The sequence below is a fragment of the Rhamphochromis longiceps genome, linkage group LG8 (assembly GCF_057381845.1).
Source record: "Rhamphochromis longiceps isolate RC_006_pf linkage group LG8, R_longiceps_female_GT1.1, whole genome shotgun sequence".
Taxonomy (NCBI): Eukaryota; Metazoa; Chordata; class Actinopteri; order Cichliformes; family Cichlidae; genus Rhamphochromis; species Rhamphochromis longiceps.
In genome coordinates, this window is record NC_140564.1 from 17436100 (window position 1) to 17447644 (window position 11545).

General features: G+C 42.8%; 1 protein-coding gene across 1 annotated transcript; it reads right to left on the bottom strand.

Moving 5' to 3' along the window:
• Nucleotides 1-6095: 6095 nt before the first annotated feature.
• On the bottom strand, nt 6096-10843 carry ccdc78 (coiled-coil domain containing 78). Its single transcript, XM_085417367.1, has 14 exons — nt 10778-10843; nt 9877-10008; nt 9702-9788; nt 9247-9603; nt 9076-9126; nt 8897-8985; nt 8570-8648; nt 8300-8425; nt 8024-8220; nt 7529-7703; nt 6661-6704; nt 6474-6555; nt 6268-6368; nt 6096-6186 (listed from the first exon to the last, which is right to left on the bottom strand). Exons 1-14 carry the CDS (start codon nt 10841-10843, stop codon nt 6096-6098), a joined length of 1677 nt encoding a protein of 558 aa, XP_085273493.1.
• Between the last annotated feature and the right edge of the window lie 702 nt (nt 10844-11545).

The window sequence follows — 11545 nt, forward strand, 5'->3', positions numbered from 1 at the left end:
CACCCTCAGACGCTTTCATGTTAGGGGTCGATTGTGTTCCACAAGCAGAAACAGCTGAGTATTGATTAAAATGAGGGAAAAAAATTAAATCAAAGCTTGACAGAGAAGTTCAAAGCCTCCTTACACTAATACCTTTGCACCATCAGCCAGACACGATGCAAGGTAGGTGTGAATGTAAACGTCATGCTTTAAAAACTAAACCTGCAGAAAGCACAGGTTCTTCAGCAGAAAGGCGTGTGTGTGTGCGTGTGTGGTGGGGGTTCATTATAAAACACTGAGTCTAGTACCAAGTGATCATTTTTTCATACGTACAATCCTTCACTAAAATCTAGTCTTACCATCTTATACTAGTCTTACTATGAGCACTTCTAGCATTTCGCTAGTTGAAAGCTAGCTGAAAAACCCATGATACTTTCTAACAATAGATTTTTAAAGAAGTTAATTACTGTGATATTTTAAAAAAGAAGCAGAGACCTCATTTATTTACTGTAATTAATCTAATGTACAAAAAAAATACTATTCAGCAAAACTAGAACAAATATTTCGATTTATTTAGATTGTTATTTAGTCAGACCACCTGTCAGTTAGTTGCTTTAAGAATGCTCCAACCACAGGTACCAACATCACAAACCCAGTCGGGAGGTCTGGTTATCAGTTTAGCTGAGGTGAGGCATCGCAGACAGACATCGCTTACAGCTGCCTGTATTGGCCTCCACCTGTATAATCATTAGCCTTAATACAGTCAGTCACCCATTATTTTGGTCACTCCACGGTCTCCAACCACTGTTTCTCTTATTGTAACAAAATGAAGACTAATTTGCAAATAAATGTATTTGAAATCTGATATTGAGACATAATCACTTCTCATACCTCTGCTGCTATAGCAATAATTCAATTCAGTTTTAACTATTTTATTTATTTGGCTCAAGGTGCTTTATACTGTATGGTAAAGACCCTACAATAATACAGAGAAAAGCCCAACATTGGGAAGACCCCCTATGAGCAAGCGCTTTAGGGGACAGTAGGAAGGAAAAACTCAATTTTAACAGGAAGAAACCTCCAGCAGAAACAAGGCTCAGAGAGACCAGTTGGGGGTGAGACACACTGTGGAGAAGAACCAGAGATGAGTAATAACTAACGATTAAATGCAGAGTGGTGTATAAACACATGCTGAGAAAAAACGGTTGAATGAAAAAGAAACATTCATCACTGTATCATGGGAAGCAGCCTAGACCTATTGCATTGTCTAGCTCCCGAGTCCAAACTGGAGCTTCAGTGTATTCCTTTCAACAATATCACCAGCAGCCAAACATCCTTAAACTCAGAGACGTAACACAGAAACTTGTCGTGACTAAAAATTGCTCCTGGAATTCAGTGAAACCCAAACATTTGAAAGCGTGAAAGTCTTGAAGTACCAACGCCTGCTTTTAACATTCATAAAATCACAATTTTAACTCTTGGAATGTGGTTAAAGCGATGCTAAGTGGCTGCCGAGAACACTTCTCGCGCTGGACGGAGTGAAAAGGGTGGGGAGGGGGAAAAAAAGTGTAACTTGTGAAAGCATTTATGCATCAGATGTGCTGACAGTCGGGCGGTGTGTTTATATTCCAACAGAGTGCACTGGCACACTGTGCATCAGCTCAGCCGCTGCAGCTTGTCTGATGTGTCAGATGCTCCCTGAGTTTCCCTGCTCATTCCAGGGGAACATGTGCGCTGGAATTCTCCCCCAATTAAGACAGGGATTAGCTGGGTCTACTGTGGGAACCTGCTGAGTGTGGGAACGCAGAGGGTCTGCCCTTCTCTCCTTCCCTCACCGACACTCAGCCTCATTCTCACTCACTCCTGTTCATTGAGCCGCCTCCCTCCCGTCTTTCTCACCAGTACTGTAACCGTTCCTCCTCTCCAGTCTTCCACACTCACTCTATCATCATTTAGCACGGCTGTTTGAAGCACACCCAGCTTAAGCTCAATTTATGAAATCTTGCTTTCCCTCTCATCTTTATAGTTATGCAACCAGGACCCGTTTACAATTTTTTTTAACCCCCTTTTCTTGCAGCCACCCAGACTCTCCAAAGCCTTCAGTCCTAATTCTTCAAGGTTTCTAAAGTGCACGGCTCGTCTCTTCTGTGCACCCCTCTCCTGCCCCCTTCCCTCCTCCCTCTTAATGCCTCTCCAGCCTTCATACTGAAAGCTTGTCTGGAGGGAAGCTGAGGACTCTTGCGTGAATAGTCTCAGACTGTCAGACTGAAAGAGGGGGTGAAAAGACAGCTCATCAGAAACGACAGGTGTCTCAGAGAACGGTTACAGTTGATGTTGGTAGGTCTGCAGTTGTTGTATCGTACACTGCACGAACCCGATTTATGGGAAGCTCGTAAAACAATAAAGTTCCATTAGAACTAAACATCCATGAGAACAGCGAGTCGTCCCCCCCCCCCCCCCCCCCCCATCGTCACTACATTTCTTTCTCATGATCTCGCGATGCTCTCACTATCACACCAGATTTTTCTCCCACATTCCTCGCACTCATTGTCACTTTTTCTTCCTCATTCCCACTCTTCCTCAACTTTCCTTGCGTTCCCAGAAATCCATTCCCCGTACACCCCTCGACCACACAAGACTTGTCCGTTCCAATTACGGCAGGGCCGTGCAGCACCCCCACCACCACCACCAACCCCCTCCACCCCAGGCTCACACACAGCCCACTCTCATTAAGCTTGTATCAATTAGGCATTAACCTCCTAAAACAAAGGGGCTCTTGACGAGCGGCCCATCGCGAGCCATGTGAGGTACTTCCTCCGCATCGCTACACCCCACTTCCCATCCCCAGAACGACACAGTCGTGCAACCTTTTCACCACTTTCCCACCACCAAAACAAATGCGCGCCCAAAGTATCATCGACAAAACAGAAGAGTGTAGGGAACGTAAATAAGCATCATATGTTTCCATGTAGTTGCTAATGTTGATTAGGTCATGGTCCTGCATTGCAATGATTCCATGTAAAGCTCAGTGATAATGGTCCATGCGCTCCTATAGTTGCTGCGTGAATGTGACGCAACCTTCTGTCGACAATATAAATGATATTGTTGCGTGGGTAACTTTAAACAGAACTTTTTTAAATTATTGAAACACAGCATTTTCTTCATTCACAATTCACCAAGAAACCCAGACACAGAAACAAAATAAATATGTCATGAACATAAAAAAGATAAAAATTTGAAATAAATTTGAAATGATAAATTATTGTGTATATGATTGTGTGTGCCTAAAAAGACAGAAAAGGGGAGATAAAGTGTTAAATGAGCTCGGATGTGTTAATCACAGTTTTAATTTGGTATCAGTAAAGTAGAAATATTAAAGAATGTATCATAATTTAACTGAAATAAATTTCGTCTTTGTGGCGTTTAAACTGTTCACCCTTGATCAGAAATAACAGAGTTCGTTCAGTTTGGATTTTGATGCTGAAATCTAAAATGCTGCAGTCTAACCCATTACACCCATCAACCTTGGTCATGCAGGCCTAGAGACCAGTCAGTGACCTCTAGTTGCTAGGGAAAAATATGCATTTCCCAAACCATTGGCAAGTGTTTGCTGGCAGATGCTAGCAGTCCATCCATCCACTTCTACTTATCCAGTTCAGGGTTGTGAGGGGGCTGGAGCCTATCCCAGCTACCATGAGGCAAGAGGCAGGGCACACGCTGGACAAGTCACCTAACCCCTACACCTTACACCAAACACTTAACCTACTAACCCCACTAACTGCATGTCATTGGACTGTGAGAGGAAGAGAGAACATGCAAACTCCACCCACAGAGAAAGGCCCCGACCAGAGGGTGGATTCAAACCCAAGACCTTCTTGCTGTGAGGCAAAAGTGCCATCTTCCAGTCTGCTAGCAAACAAAGCACCATATAACTCTCTACCAGTTTCACCTTGTGAAACCTTCAGGAACTTTTCACCAACCACTTGTACATTTTTCCTTAGCAACCTGTTGTTTCCAGGGGGTCACAGACTGGTCTCTAGCACAGTGTGACAGAGGCCTTAGCAATCAATTTCACAGCGACTGGCATCAACTTCCATCAGTCACTTGCCAGCCAGTCGAGGAATACATTTTTTCCCTCGCGACCGGTGGTTGCCAGATGGTCACTGACTGCTTTCGTGGGCGACTGGGGCCTTTCATAGCCTCTGCAGGCAGCAGCCTTGGACTGGCACCCACGTCTAAAAAGGAACCCAAAGTACAATTGCCTTCAAACAACATTGTTTCCAATGGCCACCAGGGGGTGACTCCTCGGGTTGCACGCTCGTACACATTTGTGTTATATCAATAAGAAAATGACTCTGTTGCTCACTTCTTTTTAAGGGTCTGAAAATTGCTATAAATAGAAGTTTTTATAATCCTTCTAAGAGAAATATCACTATAACTGAAAAGACAAAAGGCCCATCACACTGATGGTGGATTCATTTGAATGATTGCTTCTCCCCATGAGCTCATATTAACCTCACAAAGGGCTTTCTCATCAACTGAGCACCGGATTCACATAAACTCATTTGTGTTTAGTTTACAGTTTGTCTAACTGCTCGTATTTTTGGAGGTTTTGCAGGAAGCAGGCACTTTGCCTCCACTTCAACTGGAAAAAAGTCATTAACATTTTTTTCTGTATTTTACTGTCAGCCAGACTCTTCACTAAGCCATTAACGGGATTTCTGTGTGGTTTAATGCAGCTGTTACATTAAAATAACTACCAACCAATCCTTCTTGTGACACTCATTTATACTATTTAATCAAAGCCTTTGCCATATTTTACTTGTTAGTTCCCATGAATGAAATTTTCCATTTAGATGTCTACAATCTAAATCTAATCTAATAACGGTTATGGCCAGATTTTACTTCATAATAGCGGTCACATATGTGGCAGCAGATAAATGGCAGCTCACATACTATGGAGTCAAAATTTCCCATCTTAAGGGGGGGGTCCTGGCACATTGCCTCGGGGACCAGCACTCTGCACTTGCTATGTTACAATCTCCACTGCGTGCTCTTTATTTATTTACTAAGAGCAAATTAATTTTGTGCAAGTTTGCGGAGGTATCCGCGCTTACGCATTACGACCGGTGGCCAAGCGGCAAACCTGGATTTGATTTTCCCACAGACGGCTCTCCCACAGATAGAGAGGAGTGGTCTCCAGCACCCAGCGTTTTGGCACAGTGACTATGTTGGCACAGACCCAAAGCTGAACACCCCCTACCCCTTTTCCCAGGGCCCTGGGAGTGTAATACATTACTAACAAAATCCCACTTCCCATTCCTCTCAAACTTTCACACCCCTGCCCCCCCTCTTTCTCTCCCATGGCTGGCATGCCCCCAGAAATGGGAATTGGGGTGACATGCGTATGACTCCTTCAATCTCTTCTTTTCTCATCATTTCCTCTACAGTACGGTAGCATGAACATTAAAAAAAAAATTTTTTTTCAACGTAAAGTTTGACATTGGTTTTTTTTCTTATTTCAAAAAAACGCTAAAGAGACTTTTATAATTTTAAAGTTCTGCCTGTGAACTGTGGCAGGACACCCAGCCACCAATCTCACAAGAAAAGAAAAGCAGACCCTTTCACTGTTAAAGGGATTTAAAGGGAATAGCTGCCCATTCACACCATCACTGAGGTTATAAATATGAACCCTCATTCTGGAAAAAGCCTGGCTTGTCTGCCTGACAGTTCTCAACGCTGTATTGAGGGGAAAGCATTCACAGGCGTGCATGTGTCTGGGTAACATGTAATGACATTATTCTCACCACGGTGACCCCTCATTGTCACAACGCTTTCTTCTCCCGAGCTCGTGAAATTGACATAAGCTCTACAAACATTCCAGGCATTTTTTTCTCAAGGCCAGATTCTTTGAGAGGACGGGCGCTTTCATAGCGGGGACCATCAGTGCTCGCAGCACCACCTACTGATGGGACAGGTTTAAATGCTTAAAATGAGCTATTTAAATACACTTATACTGAGTATATTGAGATCTGAGAAAAAAAAGAGAATTTTACAAATTCATAATGTTATATATTTAATTTTATTTTGATGTTTTAATTTTATTACTTGTTTCCTTAGCATTGAGCTGATTTGGCGCTTTGGGAACGCCCTGCCTCCTCTACTGTCCCGTGTAATCCGCGCAGATGTGCGATCTCTTGTTCATACCTGCAATCAGTAGTCAAGACCAATGTAGCATGCGTCTGAGAGCCGACGTTTTATAACCTACACATCAAGCTACTTCCTGACCTGCTCAGGTGCTTTTCAATATAGTCCTGCAACTCCAGCACCTGAGCCTCTGCAACTGTCACTCTGGTCATGAGAAGGGCACGCTCCTTCTCAAAGGACACCTGTTTGAAGGAATGAAATCTTCAAATAACCTTTTATTAGCATTTTGTTTCATATTAAGTATGTAATCAGACAGTATAAAAAGCTGAAAATAGTGATTTGTTTACCGGTGTGGAGTCAGTGGGCTCCTTCAGCTGTTTTCTTATGTCACCACAGGATTCTTCGAATCGCTGCTCCGGTTTGTCCAGCCTGGTAAAGTCACATTTTTCAAACATTTATTTGACAAAATGCACAGCTGACCACATTTGTTATCTGATAAAAATAAGAGCAAGAAAAAAAAACAGTGACACTCACTGCTGACGGTTTATATTTTGCATGGGTATTTTGAACGTAGCCACCTAAAACGGAAAAGTCAGGCTTAAGATCAGGAATGATCCTCTCTGTATGAAAATATATCCCTCACACCATTATACCACCACTACCAGTCTGAACAGCTGATACAAGGCAGAATGGATCCATGCTTTCACCTTGTTTTTATGCAAGGTTCAGAGACAGGCTCAAGACTTCTCAAACCAGGAAATGTTTTTCTGTTGTCCAGTTTTCGGGGATCTTATGTGAATTGCAGCCCCAGTTTCCTGTTCTTTGCTCACTGTGGTCTTCTGCTGGTGCAGCCCATCGTTTTTAAGTTTATCCTGAGTTTAAACTTCTTGTCTTGACTATGACTCTATACTTAAATGCATTAAATTGCTGCCCTATGATTGGCTAATTGATTTTTGTGTTAACAAGTAGTTGAACAATAATAAAGGTGTCAGTAAGTGTAATCTTTCCTTAAACTGGAAACAAGTCTAAACTTCTCATTTTAGAGAAGTCAGTGAGTATTTCTCTGATTTACACTCATGTTCTCAAATAGTTATTTTTTCTGAAAGCGTATTTAAGTAAAATCGGCTCTGCATGGCACCAAGTCAGAAAAAAAACTGATTCAGAGCAGCGACTTTTATATATGAGTGCTGTTACATGATCCGAATCCACCTCTGCAGCAGTGAAACAGCAGTACAAACTTTAAAGTCAATATTTTCAGTATCACCACTCCCAACAAAAGAAAGTCTCTTAATACGGGAAGTATGGAAACAAAGACGACTCCCTACAGACCGAAAATAAGCACTCACGAGACAAAACAAAAGCAAATCATTCCACTTCAAAGCAGACTTTTGCTTTGTGCTACCTGCTCCCAGGCCGCCTGCAGCTGACCTTCCAGCCTTGCTTTGTCCTGGTGCAGTTGTTGGAGCTCCTTCTCCATTGCATCTTTCAGTTCAGTTGGCTCCAAGTTGAAGTGGGCTTCTGGAGGTCCGGGATCAAGACCATTCTCTGGTTTGGCCAAGATCTGCTCCCTCTGAAGCCTAAAGACCATCATGTAGGAACAAACCAGGTATTATTACACCGCTGATGGCAGTGCTTGAGTTCAGCCCCGCCCACAGACTTCAAACAAAGATCGGACATTGCCGGGTTAGAATAACTTTGCAACAAAATAATCCAAAGTAGTCGTGTTATATTATGCTCTATGTGCAAGATTTAGCATGTCCTACATGCTGTCTCTAATTATGGGAACGTTTTCATACACACTACAATAAATTTTAGTAAATGGATCAGACCATTGTTAAACTGCAGCTCATAAACAATCACGTCTAAACAAATAGGAATGAAACAAAGAAAGCATCACCTGTATGCAATCAGGAGGGCATGATGAGTTTGGGTGATCCTCTGTAGTCTCTTCTTATACGAGCGAGCAGCAGTGGCGAGCTGCTCCTCCCTCGCCCTGTAGGATAAACGAACATCCTGCAGCATGCTGTCGATGAATCCTCTCATCTTACTCGGCTCTGACGGCCTTTTACTTTCTTCAAGCCCATCGATGTAGTCCTGGATTACACAGAGCAGAGGTCTTATCAATACTGCCACGTCTTACTATCAAACCTGCTTTGTGTGTGCCGTTACTCACAGCTATGTCCTGTAAGTAGCACACGAGCCTTGTGCGATATTCCTCAATCAGCTCTTTCACCTGCAGCTGCAGCTTGGAGTTCTCCTCCTCTGCCTCCTTTAATTGTCTCTGAGAGCACATCAGGGCCTTCAAAGGAAACAGCACATACAGAACATCATTACCCCCCACCTATAAAGTTTAAAGTTTAAACAGAGCAAGGGATGGATATACAAAGTTATCACAGCATTACAAATCAGCATATAAACAGTGGTAATAACCAGGAATGCTCACCGCACTCTGCTCAGAGACTTTCTGCTGGCTAACGTGCATCGCTCTGTGGATCTGCTGGTGCTCTTTACCCATCGCCACCCTGGTGACCAAACACAGGCCACGACCACAAGAGAGCACAAATCCACAGAGAAGAAGCAAAGAGACCACATCACACATGCACAGAGCAAGTAAAGCCACAGCTTAGCAGAAAAAAATCAAAGAGGCAACCACAAAGCAGATGCATGTGGGGCAAACACTGGGACGCACTACATCCTGACTGGAAATGCAAAGATAATGATCTTTTATTTTCATTGAGCTTTTGCACAAGTAAATGACAAACACTCGCACACTTTCTCCTCCAGTTTCTTCTGCTGCTCCTTGTAGCTGCTCTTCATTTCCTCCAGCTTGTCTTTGATCTCATCTTGGTTTTCAAGCAGCTACGTGAGGAAGATGAATGAAAAAGCTGAGGGAGGCAGTCAGAGACTTATAAACTTCGACGGTTACTATTTTGAAACTTAAGGACTCACAGTTTTCTGCATGCTTTTTTGCTCCTTCTCCATCTCTGCTTGTTCCTCAGGCTGTCAATACAACATACAAGCATTTCAAATGAACAACATAACAAAACATGAGAATCTGTATTCTAATTCTAACAACTTAAAGTTGCTCCTTATGGTGGAGCTCGATATTTACTGCCTCACCTTGACTGTGTCATGTGACATGCGGGTGATCAAAACCCGCACCCTGTCTAGCTCCCCATGAAGACCTTCGGTGCTGGTCTTCACACATTGATGCTGCTCCTCCAGCTGCCTGCGGAGGGCGTCCTGGGCCTGGGCCAGCACCAGCAGCTCTGCTGTGAGCGCTCCACTCTTGGCTAATTCTTTATCGTGGACCTCAGCCAGAATCTGGTAGTTCTTCTTTAGTGTGGCATATTCCTCAGTCAAGTCCTGGCCACTAGTCTCTTTCCCTTTCAGGCATGTCTCAGTGGACTGCAGTTCCCTGAGCAACCTGTCTCGCTCTATTTCCAGCTCTGTTATCACACCTTCTTGGTTAAGTACCTAACCAGAGTGAGAAGGAAAAAAAAGTGTAGAAAAGGTGATTCAGGATGATCCTGCCAGCAGTCTTGTTGTGGAAGGATTTGTAGAAAAACCCTCACCTTGGTTTTCAGCTCAAATGTCTCTTCTTCATACTGTTCTCTTATCTTATTAGCCTTAAGTTTCTCCTCTACAAGCTCCTTATAGATCTAAACAGACATTGGGAGAGAAAATAAAAAGGTTAGTTCTGTAGTATACACTCACAATTAAATTATGACTCATGTTTGTTTAACGCACCTTCAGTCTTTCCTCTTCACTCTGGACCAGCCTGCAGGACAGGTCTGTGTTGGAGCTGGCCAGGTGGCTCAGTCTGGTCTCCAGGTAGCCCACTTTGGTGAGGACACGCTCGTATTTGCCACGCCACTGCAACTATACACGCACACATTTTATACAGAGGGGGAAATAATTCTTTGATCCCCTGAAAAACAGCGCCAAAGTATAATGCCTCCACCTCTCTGTGCTCGACTGTGGGGACGGTGTCCTTTAAGTTATACTCAGCATTTCCCTCCCTCCAAACATGACGGGTCAATTTTGGTTTCATCTGACCACACAACTTTTCTGCCAAGACTTCTCTGAATCAAACAGATAAGTTTGCCTACACATGTGCATAGGGACCCTTACAAGATCCCACAAGCAGTTGTCACCTTCACACCAAGCTTCTTTGCTGATGGTCTTGTAGCTCATTCCAGCCTTGTGCAGGTGTAAAATCCTGTCCCTGACGTTCTTTGGAAAGGTTAGAATTCTGTGGACAGGTGTGCTCTATAAATATAACAGTTACGATCAGGAGTATCATTAATTGATCAATTGGTTGGTTGGCTGTGCACCACATGGGCACACAGCCAGTTGTGGCTGGGTTAAAGGAGATCAGGTATCTCACTCAATAACATGCAAATACATTTAGAACTTTATTTAATCAGTTATTTTTTTCTAGGTTGTTTTTTCTTCTTTGTCCATTAAAATGAACCCATTATAAAACTTCGAAACTGTTAATTTCTTTGGAAGAAAGCAAACATAAAAAGCACTAGTCTCAAGGCCTCCAGTTTTGCTGCTGTGTGATCATTTCACCCTTTTTGGTAAAGCTACCTTGCCAAAAGCGAGAATACTTAGTAAGAAGACAAATGGGAAAGGTCTTACTCACATTTTCTCCTGTCAGAGCTTGAACTCGTTCCTGAAGCTGATTTGAATTTTGGTCCTGGCCGTCCATCTTTTCTTCCCCTCCACTGTCAGCTGTTGCTTGTATCCACCAACAACCTCTCCATGACTCCACAACACAAACAAAACTCATGTGTGGAAACTCTTTCTTCAGATTTCACTTAATACCAATCGTGAATAAATGTGTATTATCACCACCACATGTCACAGTAAATGTATTCTGGTGCATATTTGACCGCTCTTAGCCTGCTAACCTGTTAGTATCTAAAGTTAGCTTGGTAAAACATGAAGTACGGGTAACAGTAACAGTTTTATAAGCGACTCCGCTGTTTCTATTTATCCTTTATACTGTATTAATTCAGTCCCTTATCAAAGAACTACGGTACAATTCTATGGACAACGGCGCCCTCTTGAGCACACAGTTGGAATAGCTGCTCTTCTATAATACTTCAACAATCTAGCTTAACAACCCAAGATAGTACCATACGCTCATTATATTACATCATAACTAATGACAGGGGGTTATGCTAACTCAGCCAAACATAACAATCTTATCTCTCATACACAAAAGGTGATCATGATAATTGAAAAAAACAGAAGCACAGTCGAGGTTTCTGCTACACCTTGATACTTAAAAAAGTCTGAAAAGGTTAGAACTCCAGCAGCACTTGCAACACAAAAAACAGCTTTACACCTCAGTCAGTGTGCAGTGAGCTTTTTTGCATATCTAGCTAAAACAAAAACTATGATTTCC